Below are 18,712 nucleotides of genomic sequence, written 5' to 3' on the forward strand. Positions count from 1 at the left end.
AAAATCACACGGATCTCGGGTTGAACAGGGGCGGAATCAGGCAATGAAAACCAGTTGAAGAAGCGGTGGGAAACTACGAGTGACGCTGCAACGGGTCGAAGGAAGAGTTTGGTGAATGTATAACAACTTTCTGTTCTGAAAATTGCTGATTTGCTTCCGCGGATTCGGATCTTACGAGGCATTGAAGAAAGTCGAGGAGATTCTGGACCTGCCAAGCGGGTGTCCGATTTAATTGGGGAAAGATCATTTCTTCAAATTCAGCTACACCATTGGAAAACCCTAGTCGGGCGAGTCTGCAAAGCACCATCCTTTCTCTTCTAGTGCATGCAGAGATTGATTGAAATTGTCGATAACATGTATTTGGAGTGAGCCTCTGAACCATTTTCAAGAAGTGGGACGAAGGTTGCAGCGGTGGTGGCGCGGTGGTTGAAGCGGTGGTGGGGCAGTGGTTGAAGAAGAAGAAGAAGAAGAAGAAGAAAGAAGAAGGGGAAGCAATAGTGGTGGGTCCCACTTTTTTATATTAAAAGAATAAAAAATTAGAATAGAGTCATCTTAATTGAAGGTTAAAATTGTCATTTAAATTTTATATTTAACACTGTCTACTTAAAAGTGCTGGGTGTATATTTTGAAAACACAGGGAGGTCGTATTGTATTTCATACAAATCTCAGGGGGTGACAATATAATTTTCCCTTTGTATTAAAATCTATCGGAATTTCTTATAAAGAAGTTTCCGATCGATTCAAGTTACTCACTTATATGAGAAATTATGAATAATTACGCCACCAGTTGCTAATTAATCAACGTTCATGTCATTGTCGTCTCTCGCCAATTGGTTCGTCACAGAGGAAGAAACTGGAAAGAAAAGAAAGATGAACTAAGACACCAAAATTTGAGAAACTGCAAGTCTGAATTTTCTTCTTTCACATTGACTTCTTCCTTGCCTATCTTTTTCTTAAAATGGGAAAAATGATTCTAACCCAAAACATATTAAAAGTGTCACAGATATATACGAAGATTTTGAATCAAATAGGAATCTATAATTGCCAAAATTCAGAAACCTACCTCTGTAATTTCTATTTATTAAACAGAATGTAAAAGGAATAAGGAATCTCTCTTTACTGGCTTCTAATTTTTAAGAAACTACGAGTAGAGCCAGCGCATGTGATGCAATCTTTATTTTTGTTTCTTTATCTGTTTTTGGGCAGGTAGAAAGGTACAAATCTGGTTCTTTGGCTATAATATCTTAGTTTCCAAAACTGAACTTCGATAGGTTAACAATTGCTTTGGTGCAGAGGTTCCATCAACAATCCTAAACTATCTTCTTTTCTTTCTCACAGCCCATCTCTCTCTCTCTCTCTCTCTCTCTCTCTCTCTCTCTCTGTAGTCTGTATGCTGTATGTGTGCTGATGGGGGGACTGGCGAAGGGCAGTTTTAGAGATCTCATGGGAGTTCTGAAAGACACAGCATCACTGAGCAAAGCAGCTCTGCTATCCAAGCCCAGCACCGTCGGTCTTCAAGTAGCAGTGCTGAGAGCCACCACACACGAGCCCTCAAATCCTCCCAACGAGAAACAAATCACAGCCCTTCTCTCCTTCGGGCACAGTTCTCGCCTTATCGCCTCGGCCTGCATCGATGCCCTGATGGGCCGTCTTCACCAGACTCGTAACTCCACAGTAGCACTCAAGTGTCTTATCACCATCCACCATATAATCCGGCGTGGCTCTTTCATCCTCCAAGACCAGCTGTCCATCTATCCTTCCACCGGTGGCCGCAACTACCTCAACCTCTCCAACTTCCGTGACAACGCCTCCCCTGAATCCTGGGAATTGTCTTCTTGGGTCAGATGGTATGCGACTTTCCTCGAACAGTTGTTGCTCACTTCTCGCGTTCTTGGTTTCCTCTTTTCGTCTGATTCAGATAAAGCAGAAGACAGAAACAAGATAACAGCGCTTCTGAATTATGATTTACTGAAAGAAGTAGGTGCTTTGGTGAGTGTGGTGGAAGAGATCTGCAGAGCACCTGAGTCTCTGTTCGCCCATGGAAACGGGTTAGTTCATGAGGTGATATCATTAGTGGGTGAAGATTACCGATCAGCACAGAAGGAAATTTCGCTCCAGATCGATGAGTTACGACAGAGAGTGAATTCATTTACCTTCGAAGAAGCAATGGATTTGGTTCGATTGTTGAAGAGATTAGAGAATTGTAGAGAGAAGGTAATTGGGTTTTTGTTCATGAATAAGAAGAACACGATGGTTGATGTGTTTTGGGATTCGATTGGGGAAGTGAGAACGAAGATTGGATCTGTGAAGGATTACGGAGAGAGGAAGTTGTTGTTGGGAGTGGAGAAGGTAGAGAAGGCGAGCGAGTCGGCTCGGTTCGGAGACCGAGTTTTGAGACTGGGTGACCCGGTACATTTCTCATCTACCAGATTTTCTTTGGATTTAGGTTCCGTTTCAAGTTTGAATTCTGTTGACAATCAGCGCATGAATCATCAATGAATGACAAAGACTACAATATGACAAAATATTACATGACAACCAAAAAGTGATACGAAATTATATATTTGTTTATTATTTTTTGGATGTATTTAAATAAGTAGAATTAAAATTGGAGTTGGTGATGGTTGAGAGTTGGGCTTTGTCAGTATTTTGTCATTTTTTGTGTGTGACTGTGAGGTAATATTCTGAGAAGTTTGGTTGTTCAGTTTTGGTACTAAGTAAACCCAACATCTGAATCGTTGGATTCAAACATTTTTGTCCCATTCCTATCATGATTCCTGGAACCTTGACACGTACGCATGATGGGTATATTCATAGGTAGTAGTTATCTCATGGTCCCGCGTTATACTGCTATACCGCTAGCATATCCAGCTTTTTTCTAAAATTAAAATTATACTATCTACCTTCAAACGGAAGTGATTAGTTTTATTTTTTGGCCATATTCCTAACCAGGCCCACAGGCCATTAAGTTTGTGTCTCAAGAGGGTAGTGAAGGGTGGAGGATGTGTATAAAGTGGGAGTGACACCAAAAGCTCTAAAGCTGATGGAACACGTTAAATCAAACTCTTTAATCTATTTCATACTAGATTGGCTCAATCTAGCGTACATTGATTAGATCAATCTCCATTAAGCATTTAATAGATCATCTCTGGTTTTTATTTGGTAGTAAGTAATCCTTTCTTGATGACTTTCACTCTGCTCGAAGCCCTTTCAATGACTCAAATTTATAATGTAATGTCCGACTATGATATCAAATATTAGGTACTTGATCGATACTACACCAAAAGCTTTAGAACTGATGAAATGAATTAAATCAAGTCCTTTAACCTATCTAATACTTGATTGATCCAATCTAATGCTCATACGCTCGATGAAACCCCATAAAACATATAACAAACATGCTCCAACATATAAGACTTCTTATGTACGGGATATTGTGAGTTGACAACCACAATTGGGATTAGGTGGATCTGGTTGTTACTTTAGCAACGTAGTATATTTATATTTGTGTGGCCCTGACTGACCTTGGGCCCTTGAACTATCAAGAGCTTTCAAGCCCAAGTTTTTATTCTAATCTATAATGGGCAGTGGGCACAAATTTAGTGTTTCGGGCTCTCACTTGTCGGATCTGATGTTACTTGTGTGGGGCGGCTTTATTGCCCACTTGACCACGTTGGAATTGTATACCTTGGCAAAATGTAAAACATGTTTTAACCAGATTTGAGAAGGTTCATTTGCTTGGCTATATACTTTGAATAAATTACACATTGTAAGTAGTGTGCACTCTATATAATGCCTGAATGAATAGGTTGAAAACTTAGAGAAGGTTTTCAATTTTCGCGTTTTCCTTTTTTTGTTTATGTTGACATCATAGTTGGAAAATCGGATTTTGATTGGACCAAGTTCTTTGAAATTGAGTCAAAATTTTGAAAAATATGGTCGAGAATCGTGTACACTACACTACATCAGGTAAAAAATGGCAAGAAAAGGTCATAAATTGTTCGCGTCAAATAAGATTCATTATTTTTATTTAAGTCAAAACAAACTTGGTGAGTTTAGTCATTTAAAAAAATAAAAAAAAACAAAAAAAAAAAAAACCATAAAGTTGATTCACATAGAAATTAAGTTGAGTAAAAAACAATAAACCCATATCCTAAAATTGTAAGAAATCCTCAACTCATCATCTCTCTTCTCTTGGTCAATGGTATAAACTCAAAATGCATTGATATTTGATTTCTTATGAATGTGAGTCAGCCACCGTGGTAATCTCCTTAATATTTTCTCGAACCTACTTTCGTACACTTCACCGATGGAGGCTTCTAGACTAAAGAGTTAGCAACCATGTTAATCTCCTAAAAAATTTTCTTGAACCTACATTCACTGAAATGCACGAAGTTAAATGTATAATATCCTTGATTATAGGTTGTGCCACCATTGAGAACAAGAGAAATAGAATAATAAAAAAACTCAGGGAAGTAGTTTTCTGTTTGGGAGCATGGCCTACGCCAGTACTCCCATGTGTCTATCTCTCTTCTCCTCAAAACAAGCGGGCATATGTGTCTTTTCAAATAGGAAAGAGAAAGATAAACTCATGGGAGTGCTGGCATAGGCCACACTCCCGGACAGAGAAATTTCTTCCAAAAACTTATATAGAAAAAAAAAAAAGGGAAACAGTTTTTTATACGGGAGTGTGGCCTACGCCATCACTCCCATGTGTCTATCTCTCTCCTCCTTAAAACAAGGGGATAGAGGTGTCTTTTCACATGGAGAGGAGAGAGATAAACTCATGGGAGTACTGGTGTAGGCCACACTCCCGGATATAGAACTTTTTCCCAAAAAAAAATTCTTGGAAGATGATATAAAATTGGTTAAAAAAAACAAAAAGAGCCGTTTCCTTCAGTATAATACAATATATATATATATATATATTTTATGATAACTATAATACAATATTGAATATCACCACTCACTCTTAACTTTATAATCATATCACCACTTTTGAGTAGGTATGCATATCTATCCAACGTTACCAAAACAACAAAATGCATATCTATCCAACGACCTCTTGGATAAAATAATAATATAATTGATTTTTAATAAGACAAAAATTTGCATATGTGCCTGTGTATGTGCACGATCTGCATTAAATACAGTCAGATTAACATCTGAAATCACATAAAAGCCCAACATTCCTTATTTGATGGAGTTGATAGAAGAATCAACCATGTACCAATACCTTCCAATACCTTCCTCTTTTAATAATGAGAAAAACTCTAAAATGTCATCTATCAGAGCTCAACTCCCAATGAGTTTTACATATATCACTTATTTCAAAATTAGCTTTAAAATTCTCTTTTACTTTTAAGGGTATGAGAGACGTTTTAAAAAGTGGTTTTGCTCTTTGTAATCACTTTTGGTTACATTAGGATTGTGGAGTTCGAAATTAGGTTTGAATTACATCCCTCCTTTCTCATATGGAGTTCAGAACCCAAAGGCAAACATTGAGTGAACTGTATCTTCTTTGGGTTAGTTGATCTAAGCCATATCATTATTGTTAGGGTGGGGTTCGGCTTCCAAATCGGACGTGGGATGAATTTCATAGACCATGAGAAGTTTAGGAGATATAAGGAGACCCAGTAGCTGCCAGTTGAGGCAGAGATAAGCTTGCTTCTTCACCTTCTTATCTCCGCCCCACCCCCATTGGAGAGCCCAGTGAGAAATCCAACATCTGTGCTATGCCGTACACATCCCAACAATGGATTAGACGTGCATTAGGATGTGTTTGGCATAGCACCGCGAATTGGATGCTCACTAGGTGGTGGCTGGATGCAGTACTCATATGAATGTTGAACATTCTTGGGTCACACAAGCATTCATGTATATCCTTTATGATAGTCCTTAATTTTTGTCAACTAATCTATAAGTAGGGATGTAAATGGATAACCGAAATCCGAATCCGAATTTCCATCCGTATTTGTTTAGGGGCATCCGTATTCGTTTAGAGATATTCGGAAAATAATCCGAATACTCCGATTAAAACCCGTCTAAAAAAAAATCCGAATACTTAATAATAAAAAATTAAGTAAATAATGATTTTAAGGGTTTTTTAAGATTAAACAAGTTCTAGAATATGATGAAAAGAGAATCATGATCTAAGAGATATGGATTGAGAGTGAATTATATCCGCTAGGGGGAGGAAGGTCCAGGTTACACAAGGCAGAGATATAAACGGATGGTCGAAAATTTAAATTCGATTCGCATCCGAATCCGTTTAGAGGTATCCATATTTGGTCAGGAAATATCCGGCTCCGATCACATCCGATCCGTATCTGATTCGAATCCGATCCGTTTACATCCCTATCTATAAGAGATTTTGGGTCAAATTTGAATTGCATCGAGTCAGGATTCATCAAGTGCCCAAATTTACCCACCCTGACCCATGTTAGAGACACCCTATCTACTTTAGACACATTGAAGAAAAAGAGGCGCACAGGCTATATTTTCAGAAAGATAGGCAATGGGTGGCCCATCCCATGTTAGCCTAGCTTTAATTAGCGGGCATCTTTTCATAATTTTAATTTTTAATACTTTAATTTGTCATGTGATTATAATTATTAAGTTTTTTAAATTGAAACTTGACATGTGAGTAGAGAATTTAAGATCTATTATTCATTGCTTTCAAAATAAGATCAATCATCATATTCTTGAAGGATCTTTGGAGATGAAATAGTGGAACAGCGAATCGGGCTCCTCTTCTACGAGTCCAACACCTAAGGAGTGTCTAGTGAGGCATCTAATGACTGGGCTGCTGGGTGCATGCCGAGCCCCACGTAGACACACATCCCTGCTTGTCCAACAGCCTAGTGCCGTTGGATGCCTCATTGGGCACTCCCTAGGTGTTGGGCTCTCAGGAGAACAACTGAACTTAAAATAAAAATAAGGGAGAATGTTCTCTATGCCGTAGTGCAACCTATGCCCAAGCACATGGGCAACCTGTACAGGGGGATAAGGTGGTCATTGTGCCCACCCCCATGTGCCTGGGCGCAGGCTATTCTGTGGCATAGAGAACAGTGCCCCTAAAAATAAATAAGGGAAGTAGTTTTGTCACTTTGTGTACGGGAGTGTGGCCTACGCCAGTACTCCCATGAGTCTATCTCTCTCCTCCTTAAAACAAGGTGGCAGAGGTGTCTTTTCACATGGGAAGGAGAGAAGAGAGAGATAGACTCATGGGAGTGCTGGCATAGGCCACACTCCCATACAGAGATTTTTTTCACAATAAATAAATATAGGGCAAAGAGGAACTCTTTTTGAAATAGAATACCATTAGATGGTAGAAGTAATCAATAAAAAAAAAAGAAAGAGAAATAAAGCCTTTAAAAAACCAAGGGTGTGTCTATTTGTAACCAAGCAGGTTACAAACAGAATTTGTAACCGGTCTTTTTTGCCCTCCATTCAATGATGTGGTTAATAAATAGAAAGTCTAATAAGGTAATTTCTCAATGTAATAGAGATAGAGAGACACCACCGCAGCAACTACGTTTCTGATGGAATTTCCGTCAGCTCTTGTCACTCGCTCCCATGCTCACTCTACCGTCCTTCGTCTCTGACTGCGATAGCGGCAGTGGTTCCCTCATCCCTCTAAACCCTTCGTTTCTGAGTGCCCAGTTAGACTAATTAGTCCCCAAGTGAACAGAGTAACCAATGTCCACAGTCTCCACAGTCAAATTGCCAATGAGCACAAGGGCCGCTCATCACTGAAATTAGAGACCAAGAGCTCTGTATCAAAAGAACCAGGAGCGGCATTTCACCCATAGCTGTAATGGAAGTCAGGCTTCTTGTCATATCAATTGTGTGGTAATCGCAAAATGCTTTTCTTTTCCTTGTTCATGATAGAAATTACTAGCAGTGGCAGCCGATGCGAGACCATTAACCAAATAAGTTCAATTAGGTTTCATCGGAAGCTCTAAGTTTCTCTTAGTTGCAGATCCACAGGTGGTGCGAACCCAAGAAGTTCTATGATCGTGGTGCTGGTTCATGGTTTCAGAAGTCCTCCCATTAATCAAATAGGTCATGTGTCCAAGGTTTGATTTCTTCATTAATCAATTGGTTGGTAAATCCTGTTCTAGTCATCGATTTCTGGTTCTTTATTAAAAGACAAAAGGTAATAATGATATTACAGTCTTCTTTGCAATCTCATCTTGTCAATGTTGGTTGATGAGTTGTTTTTGAAATGAGGGAAAGGCTTTAAAGCCCGGGCTCTTGTCGTTGTTTCATGCGCTAACACATGTCGAGTATTTTTTAGGTGCAAATACTTTCCGGGCTTCAGCCAGCCTGGGTATCCATTGATCTATAGGCGGAACATTTTCTGAGTCTTAACTCTTGAGTTTCACTTGAGGTAAAGGGAGGAAGTTCGCCATGGGTTGGCGGGGTTTGTCAGAAATGGATGCAAGGGCAGGGGGCGGGAGTTGCTGGCAGTAGAAACTGTGAAGGGGGAAGGGAGAGCTGAAGCTAGAGCCAAGGAGAGAGAGAGGGAGAGGAATAGCCGGAGGGGATATGGAGGGGAGGGGAGGGAGTCGGAAACGAAGAAGAAGGGACGAGGGAGAGGGGAAAGGAGTAGGAAATTACAAAAACACACCCACTTAAAAAAGAGAGTGATATATAGAATTAAGGGTGAAAAAGAGCATAAAATATGGTTGGTTACAACACAGGTCGGTTACAAACAGCTTTGCCCAAAAAGCAATGCCATACACTTAAATAATATGGAAAAAGAAACAGTATTTTGTCTTATTCTACTTTAATTTAAGCAATTCTTACTTGAGGCGCGTTCTTCTGTTGGTTTTCTTCATAACTTTCTAGTTGTTCTTTGGGACTTCTAGATCCCTCCTATGATTTCCGGTCGAACCAACGACCATAGCTGAGATCAAGAAGGTCCGACCCGGCTAGCTTCCCTTGCTTGGCGGTCCATAACATGAAATGAATTGGGTGAAAGTGCGAAAAGAGAGGGATTCGAACCCTTGGTAAACAACAGCCTGCATAGTAGTTTCAGTGCTATGCCTTGAACTACTCGGCCATCTCTCCTACATAATAATTATGACCCAAAAAATCGGGCACTGAAAGAGATATTTCAGTGGATACTTAAAAAACGTTAAGTAAGGAGAAAACACCCCAAGCATGGTCTGAAATCATATGATTAGGCTTCCTTCCAATGGTTGCTCCGAACACATAATAATGGCAATGAAACAACATACAATTAACAAAGAATGAAGCTTTCTTTTTATTTATGAATCAAACTTGATTTTGGTTTATGTCAATCCTTCTTTTCTGTTAACTTTCGCTTTGTTGGACGAGAACCGAACTACTTTGCAAACTTTCTTGCTTCAGGGGCCTCTAGGCTTAGGCTATCTTGTATTTGGCGGCTCGACCCACCATCCTTTATTGTAAATCCAACTCTGTTTTCCAGAAGGAGTTTCTCCTTCTCCTCTTTTGCTTAATGAAATTCTTGACCAAAAAAAACTCGATTTTGGTGAGCCAAGCTAAAAGTAGGGGTGTCAATTCTAGGCCAGGCCCAGCCCGTCCCGTTTACTAAATGTGTCGGACTTAAACCTGATGTGGGGTCCTAGCCCGTCAGGCATCCGACCGGACCAATCGATTACAGGCCCGATCTAACCCGCCCCGGTTACAGCCCTATCTAGCCCAACCCTTTAACTTGTAAACTTCCCCTCCCCTTCCCTCTCCCGATCTCTCATGTGTGGCTATCAATATTTACCTATTGGATTCATGTTGCAAATGAAAATTAAGTTCTTTATGATTCAAACATGTATTAAATAAGAGAGAATCATGTGATCTTAAATCTAAGCAAACCCACCAAATTAAAAAAATTGATTCATGAAAGACCCATTATTAGATTTTAAATTCATATTAAAAAGAATAGATTTAATCGCCTAGAATGACTTTATCAAAATAACGCACAAAGAAATACTTAGAAGGCGACCATCCATGTTAACTTTTGGTCTTTTATTTCTACAAGAACATATTAATACCATAAGTGACCTGTATTTGGTTAATGGGTCAAACCCATTTGAATTTTTTGGCATTTGTGGATCCTGGATCATGGATCCAATTCAGACTAGATTCTTGTCCTACAAATTTAAAGAAATGGTTTCCCATTCTCCTTTCAAGGTCTCAAATCATTCTCTTACTGGTGTCATCATTGATTTTTTTTCACACAATAATGCCGTCTTGTATTACTATTTTTTCGCCCTCCATCATCAGTTGAGGCTACGGGTGTAAGTTTGGCCCTATCGGCCCGAACCCATCCTAAGCCTGAACACGGCTTGGGCTGAGATATTTGACCTTGAGGGTGGGACAGGGTTGAAAATTTTTTGCCCTGAGTTAGGGTCGATCGGGTTAGGGTTGAAGCCTCAGGCTAAGCCTGGCCCGGCCCGGCTCGACCCTAATTTAAGTTATACTATAAAATATATATTGATATAATATATACATTATAAACTTTAAACGTCACCCACATTTTTTTATATAATATATTATATATGAAGGCAATAAGTGTTATTAGTGAAGCTTGATTTTGGTCCAGATGTGCGGTTGAGATCTTCGGAGGGCCATTTCGGCCTCGAAACGATCTCGGATTGCTGAAAAATGGCGTAGGTCACCGTCAGAGGCGGTGTGTTGTGTTAGGCTCGTCGAGATCTTCGAAACGGTATATTTTGGGTTATATGCTATGTTTTGGTCCGATCCTGTCTGGTTTGGCAATTTTTGGGTCCAGGGGTATTTTTGTACTTCCTCGGGTTAGGGCTTCTCGATATAATGTTTTTATCTTTGAGATGGCTGTAAGAGTAGTTTTGTAACATTTTCAGAGAATAGTGAAATTCGTTCTATTGCTCGGCCGTGGATGTAGCTTCCCATCTTGGGGGTGAACCATGTAAATTTTAGTGATATAATATATTTTATTATAGTGTTATTTTATGTAAAATTGATAATGTTCTCCCCAACCCATTAATTCCAGCCCATACATTTCTTTCCCCATCCCCGTGATAAGGGCCAATCAGGGTCAACCCGGCCCAACCTTGAGGGCGGGTCAAGGTTGGATTTTTCTGGCCTTGAGTCAGAGTCGGGTCGGGCTTGGGCCCAACTAAGGGAACTTAGGGTTGCGCTAGGGTTCTGTAAAGCCTGGCCCAACCCAACCCTGTTGCAGCCCTAGTTGAGGCCAAGGTTTCAGCTCATCCATCTCAATATTTCTAATTGTTGCTCTTATTCCATGAACTTCAGTCTTGTTAGTTGTTTCAGTTTATTGACTAGCATTCTCCTTCCATAAGCACTAAGAAATGCTCATTATCATATATATAATTGAGTAAGTAGATGATCTGAAGAAATAAACATGAAGAATCGGATGTTGGTGGAAAGAATGTGTGAGAGAGAGAGAGAGAGAGAGAGAGAACCCAGATTTGGATAGGAACGAATTCGGGCATCACACTACTTGGAAATGGTTGCACCGTTTAATGCCCGTTTAGATTTAAACAGGCCCATAGTCCGGTTATACACTGTTTAAGGGCCAATTACACTAGCTCGATTGTAGCTCAAAACCCACCCTAGCCCAACCAGCCTGGCCCGAAGACTTAAATGGGCGGTCACAGTGCATGCTTTAAGCACCGTGAGGCCCAGCTGGCTCAATCGAACCTGACCGGTTGACACCTATGCCTAAAAGGTTTATCAAACCTCAAAGGCTCAAACCTCTAGGAGAAACACAGCACAGCAGTACCCCCCCCCCCCCCCCCTAGATCTAGAAAAATGCTTTTTTTTTTTTTTATGAAATAAAAAAAGTGCATTAAAACATAACCGAAAGATTACAATACCTATCATCAGATAAAAGTAGCGATATCCTAGCATGGTTTGCCAGGTTGTGTGCTGGCTGTATCAAAATTCTAGATTGCTTAATAATATTTAGAGACTCAAAAGGTTCCAACATAGTACTAATGTCTAACAAAATATGATATAGTTCCCACGGCCAAGGATGGATTTCTTGGCTTGTGATCCAATTCTTCATATCCTCAGCGTCCGTCCAGATATCTAGCTTCATGCAACCAAGAAAAATGTTAAAGTAAATTACTTAAGGTTCATCATATGGGTCATGGAGTACTACTTGACACACTTCATCAGCAAGTGCTACAGTAAAGAATCATCAACATATCCTTCTAAATTCTGCATTTCCTTTTTATTTGCTAACTTTCTGGAATATTGATGATGATGATGCTGAAGTGACAGTAGTGGAAGTGAGTCTACCCTTTTATTTTTGCTGTAATTTGGTTTTCACCGTCTGCAGCATCTGATTTCGCCCATTTTTCTACCGCTAAGGTTGCTTTCCTTGCCTGTTGATGAGAAGAAGAAAAGGACAAACCAGAAAAGAGAGAGACAGAGATTTCAGTAATTATTATTAATTTGTTTTGGTAGAAAGTAATTTACTTACTTAAAAACATCCAAATGCTTCAGTTAATCCATTTTCATGTATAAATGTGTATAAATGTGGGGAAAGTTAGGATTAAATTTTCAACTTTAACCCACCTGGAGCTATATATATACCTCACTATTTGGAAGGCACAACTTGGCCACCAATAGCCCAGGGCCTTAAGCCCACCAGGCCCAGGAAAAAAAATATTTCTCTTTGAGATTGCTTCCAGTCAGCCAGGCCCAAATAGCGCCATAACATAGATTTACTAATAAAATTTTGGGAAAAAGAACTCTGTTATGAGTCTATCTATTTCCCCCTCATTTGAAAAGACACTTATGCCCTCTTGTTTTGAGGAGGTGAGAGATAGACACATGAGAGTACTGGCATAGACTATACTCTCAAATAGAAAACTACTTTCCAAGATTTTTTTATTTTGAGAATTTAATCAATTTAAATCTTACCTCGTTATCCCAGTCGCAATGAATGGTGATGATGGACAATACCAATGTTTGCACCGCGGTCCCACAAATCATCCCAATCCAGATACCCTGATTTTCGCATCCTCTCCAACATTAGAAAAGAATGAAAGACGATCATAACAATAGCACAAAAGGATTTCTCAAGTGGGTTCATTCGAAAAACTCGTGTTTTATCTAAATAAGTCATTGATGTTTCACTAGTCAAATTTGATGGTCTATCTTAATACTAAATTACTAATACTAAAGTCTTTTTTTTTTTTTTTTTTTTCTCTCTCTCGTATAATCGATAATTGAGATGGAAAGTTAAGAAACATATAATACCTCGACTCCAAGATTAAAGAACCATCCCAATAAAACACCGAAAGGGACCCCAATGATGTAATAGCAACCCAAATTTATGAAGGCCACAAAACCTTGCCATCCCGATCCAACAGCCACTCCTACATTAATAGATGAAGTTGAGAAACTATAAATGAGAAAGAGATGAGAGAAGAGTAGTAGTGAGTACTGACCAGAGAGAACTGGTTGAACACTATTGAGGAGAATGGTGAAGACTAAGAGGACAGAAAGCTTGTCGACAGCAGTGATAACTTGGTAGCTGGAAGTGAAGATAATTGCAAAGTTGCTGTGGAATATCATAATTAGAACACCAAATATGAGACCTATTATTGTTGATGTCACCACTGATACTGTTGTCGCAAACTTTGCTCCTTTCCCATTCCCTGCTCCTAGCTCGTTTGCCACCCTTACTCTTCAACACAACACAGACAAGAACATCCATATTATTAGTTTATTCAGTGAAAAAGGTTAATATCTTTTAAGATTCGATTTCCTTGGTTGCCAACAGGGTAGTAGGAACATTTCTGCTACAGGAGTAAAATTTTATCCCATACATAATTTCCAAACAAAATATAATTTAAATTTATGAGAAATAGTTTCCCCTGACACTAGTGTCCTACAGTCCTTTCAGAAGACTTTATTTTTGTTGTTTTCTCTTCTATTCTATTCTTATAATGTGGATTAAACCATTTCTTACGCCATCATTTGTGGAAAGTGTGAGATTCCCCACACTGGGATTGTGGTGATCCGTGAACAGGCTCAATAATTATGCATACTAGAACTTTTCTTTTTTGGTGTGCGAGGGACCACATAGGGATTAGAATGGAGATCAAGAAGACCACACACTTCTTGAATAGCAATAAACCATAGTTAATTAACCCATATGTCAAACACTGGTGCACTTATTGAGAAATTGATCCACTAACCAACACTCGGGTAAGCTCTTAATACGACATGTTTGGTTATCCATAATGAGGACATCATATTATAGTCATTATTTATTGAATGGTCTTTTGTTAAGGCCATCTTTGACTTTTTAGGTAATGATGAAGATTGGGACGTCTTATCTATGCTCTCATCATCAATAGATTTTTTTCTATAAAATTGGATGGCAGCTTTTTTTATTTTTTTCAAAGTCTCTAGGGGAATTCGGGAAGGGTGTCCCTTAAGCCCTTACCTTTTCATTTCTACTATAGAGGTGCTGTCTAGACTTCTAGATACCTATAGAGAATTTAATTTATTCAATGGTATTAAGATTGCTAGAAATGCTCTTGAAATATCTCACATTCTTTTCGCAGATGATACTTTTATTTTTTACAGGTCTATGATCGAGGATCTCCGCACAATCAAAGCTGTTTTAGATATTTTCTCTAACCTCTCTGGGCAGGAAATAAACTATAGTGGCCTTGGGTTCAACAAAGGATTTAAACAATATAGTCTCTCGTGTAAGTAATAAACTTGCTTACAGGAAATCTAATTTTTTTATCTTATGCAGGTCATCGGGTCATGATCCAATCGGTTCTTACCTCCATCCCAACCTATCTTATGTCTTAGTTTTCCTTCCCTATTAAAACCTGCAAAGCACTCGACTTGATTTGCATAAGATTTTGGACAGGAAGTTCAACCTCTGCAAAGAAGTCCTCATTGATTTCTTGGGACAAGATTTGTCTTTCTATAAAGTTTGGTGGGTTGGGTATTCGTAAGGCTTCGGTTACTAATTCGACTTTAATCCTCAAACTTGCCTGGCGACTGATTTCCCAACCCAATACCTTCTGGACCCAGGTTCTCAAAGCTAAATATTTTCCTATGAACTCAATCTTCAATCCCAAAGTCAAACAAAACGAGGATCATGGACCTCAAACAGCATTGCCAATATGATATCGATCCTCAACTGAATCTCCTTCCAAATAATAGGTAATGGCAACAATTCTTTTTTTTTTTGGGACGATCGGTGGATTCCCAATATTTAACTTTGTTCTCTATCACCTTTGAATTCAACCCAGAAGAATGAAAAGGTAAGCTACGTACTTTTGCTCTAATTCTCAATGGAATACTTCTTTGCTTGCATTTTGCACTCCCTGCTAGTTTCTCCAAAAAATTACTAATATTCCTTTATTAGTTAATGATGATAGTTGATGGTATACTCTAGCAAAGGATGGTCAATTCTCTACGTGTCGGGCGTCACCATTTATTCAATTAACAAATTCCCCTTGCATTTCAATTATAAGTCTGTGAGATGGTGGACATTTTTTTAGAAATTGCCAATATATCCTAAATTTAAAATATATTTTTTGGTGCGTTTTACATGCAGACATCCCTACTCGAGAAATCATTGCAAAATGGAGTCAAGTTGACTCTGGTTGTTTGATTTGCGAACACTCTATAGAATCGATTTGGCATATACTACTTTCTTGCAATTGGGTCAAGCACATTTGCGCCAGGGGCCCTTTGGGTTTGACAACTGAGCAACTTTCTTATCCATCTTTGGAAATTTTTTGCATTTCGTTTCATTCTCAAAGTACACTTGGAAAACAATCTCTTAATTGGTTATTCTCTGTTTTTATAATCACTTGCTATTTCATTTGGGATTCAAGGAATAGAGTTGTTATTGGGAATGCTAAGGCCGATCATATTAAAACAATGACTCTAATTAATAATTGGATTACTAATCTTAAACTCAACCCACCCATTCTTAATGACTGTAATGATGACACTTTTCTGATTCATGGCATGCTGATATCCATTATTGATTTCAATTTATCTTATTTTGATGTTTCTATTTTGTTATGTGCAGGAATCTTCCACCTAGGCATAGATTTTTCAATTTGGGCTTTTTGCGTAGTGATCCAGGGACAGATGGTCTCAACTCATACAGGTTTTTTTTTATGACATACCATGATTTGAAGCCGAAAGCGATAGCTTTATTTTTTTGATCTACGGCATACTTCCAATATAAGTATTAAGATCAAGAAAATTTGGATTTCGACAAAGGAACTTCTTCAGCATATCCGACAACCATCACACAGTTCCTGACCGTGGGATATGCTACCTTTGTTGATTTTTGTTTGGGGTTGCATAACTTTGTTGATTGATGTCAATGTTTATTTTAAGGATAATATTTCTTTTTTGGTAACACATGATAGTGTTGTCGTCTGTTGGATGAACAACTTTGCTAGGAAAGAATGGCTACCTAGCTATAGGTTTTTAAAGATTATATTTCTTTTTTGTTAACTCATGATAGTGTTGTCTTATTTTGGATGAGCAACTTTGCTAGGAAAGAAAGGCTACCTAGCTATATAGCCTATAGGTTTCAATGTCATCATTTATTTATCAAAAACAACAAAACTTGCTTTCAAGAGAAATATTTTTTATTTTCTTCTTAAGTATAAAGAAATACTTTTTGAAAAAATGGGAGGAGGTTGTCTAGTTTTCTTAGGGGCGTCTCAATCAGTAAAAAGAATGGGACCGGACTGGGACCATGTGGGAGGAGAAAGGCGGAAACTGCCCTCAGCTAGGGTCCAGCGTCCTCAATCTTTACCTTTAAAATTTACGTGTTTTGTTATTAAAGTCTGGAAAGATCGATTTGGAAATCAAGATTCAATCTTTTCAGAAGAAAATGGAGAACTAAAGAAAGTAAACAAAGGAAGAGCTTTACTCGTCGTATTCTTGGTGTCCCCTTCACACACACACACACACACACACACACACACACACACACACACACACACACACACACACACTCTCTCTCTCTCTCTCTCTCTCTCTCTCTAGAGAATTATTAATTTGCCTAAAAGAAAAAAAGAACAGGAAAGAAAAAGAAAAGGTAAAGAAATAATACCCAGTTGCCGCGAAAAACGCCAAAGGAATCATCATTTCCCATCCATTAATGGTCATGCTGCCAAAGTAATAAGAGCCCCAGAAGATTAAACGAAAATTTCATCATAAGACACTTACTAGTAGGCAAAAAAATTATTTTGAAACACCCAGATTAAACCAATCTAATCCACTCAACAATACCCAGTAAAGAATAAATAAATGTATCATACCAAATGGACAAAGCATCAACTGCAATCTTTGCATTCTTCAGATTTCCTGTCATCAATATAATTATTCTGTAATACCAGTTCTCCAAGCTGCCAACCAAACAGAACACAAGAGTTTTAAGAACACAAAAAACGTCTTTTCTTGGAAAATTGAGATGAAAAAGAGCCAATTTGGAATAATAGCATACCAGAGCATTACACCTGCAGCTACAGAGAGCTTGAGGAAATCCCAAAGCCCAAAGAAAGCTTGAACCGAGAAACCAGTCCAAGAGAGAGGACACCCACCACAAATGGTGTAAGCCAACAATCCAAAAACCAGAACCCACCATGAGAAGTTAAGGGTAATAGCAGTTCCCACCAAGCCAAGCTTGAAGCCATACACAAAAAGCCAACTCACAAATACATGAACAATGAAACCCACCAAGGAAACCCAGGCAATCACTGCAGTCTTAAGCTGGCATTGCAAGAACCTCTGCAAAGGAAACTGGAATGCAAAGCTAAAGTGGAGAGGGATAAGCCAGAGAGCCACCATACCCGACTGCTCCGCCACATCCTCCGGTTGCCCCATCCATTTCAGAACAGGAGTAGCAAATACGTACATGGGCAGAAGCAGAACAGAGCAGAGAAACAGAACAATCCATGATCTCTGCATATAGATTCCCAACATATGGAATTTCTTAGCTCCAAATGCCTGACCACATAGTGTCTCCAATGCACTTGCCATTCCTAACTAATAAATCCACAAAAAACAAAAAACACAAACAAAACCCAGAACAGAGATTGTTATGAATATTCAATTAAAACATTAAAAAGTGTAGCAGAGTAGAGAAAATGAAGTACCAAGAGACCGTAATTGAAGCCAACAATGACATTATTGGCGATGGAGAGGGAAGCAAGCTCAAGATCACCAAGGTGGCCAGCGAAAGCTTGGGTGATGACATTCATGGAGTAGGAGGAGACACGGCTGAAGATGGCTGGACCAACGATGTGCCATAACAGTTTTGATTCGATCCAAACCCTTTTCCCTAAATTTTCCTCTTCTTCATTCTCTCTTATTGATGGTATTTTCTGCAACAAGGGAACAGATTCTTCCCCTGTTATGCCATTGTTGAATCGCATGGTTATTCCCTTCCTTTTCCTATTCTTCTTCCACTACAGATTGAGACAGAAAGAGAGAGAGAGAGAGAGAGAGAGACAAAGAGATGGAGATAAGACTGATATTCACCAAAGGAGAAGAAAAGATGATTTATAGACTTTGTTACGTTTACCAGGTGATAAAACGTATTTAGGTGGCTCCCTTCTTTCTTGTGGTTTCTCACTTAGAATGTGAACACCCCCCGGGGGGCCAGGGTGTTCGGCAGTGGTTAGGGCCATCATTTGGCCTCTGCCTG

At 39.0% G+C, this 18,712-nt stretch overlaps 2 protein-coding genes across 3 annotated transcripts; one reads left to right on the top strand and one right to left on the bottom strand.

The window, feature by feature from the left end:
* Positions 1–1,352: 1,352 nt before the first annotated feature.
* Positions 1,353–2,516, top strand: LOC122657653 (putative clathrin assembly protein At4g40080). Its single transcript, XM_043852423.1, has one exon. It carries the CDS (start codon positions 1,408–1,410, stop codon positions 2,497–2,499), a length of 1,092 nt encoding a protein of 363 aa, XP_043708358.1. The 5' UTR covers positions 1,353–1,407; the 3' UTR covers positions 2,500–2,516.
* Positions 2,517–12,284: 9,768 nt separating this feature from the next.
* On the bottom strand, positions 12,285–18,498 carry LOC122657360 (protein DETOXIFICATION 27-like). 2 transcript variants are annotated; one of them, XM_043852038.1, is made up of 8 exons: positions 18,162–18,498; positions 17,510–18,051; positions 17,325–17,411; positions 17,117–17,173; positions 13,452–13,690; positions 13,261–13,379; positions 12,922–13,008; positions 12,291–12,380 (listed from the first exon to the last, which is right to left on the bottom strand). In XM_043852038.1, the coding sequence occupies exons 1-8, from the start codon at positions 18,438–18,440 to the stop codon at positions 12,291–12,293; spliced, it is 1,500 nt and encodes a 499-aa protein (XP_043707973.1). In that variant the 5' UTR covers positions 18,441–18,498. The 2 variants fall into 2 exon arrangements, with proteins under 2 accessions (XP_043707972.1, XP_043707973.1); XM_043852037.1 differs by having other exon boundaries at positions 12,285–12,380; positions 13,261–13,690.
* Positions 18,499–18,712: the final 214 nt, after the last annotated feature.

The sequence above is a fragment of the Telopea speciosissima genome, chromosome 4, assembly GCF_018873765.1.
Source record: "Telopea speciosissima isolate NSW1024214 ecotype Mountain lineage chromosome 4, Tspe_v1, whole genome shotgun sequence".
NCBI lineage: Eukaryota > Viridiplantae > Streptophyta > Magnoliopsida > Proteales > Proteaceae > Telopea > Telopea speciosissima.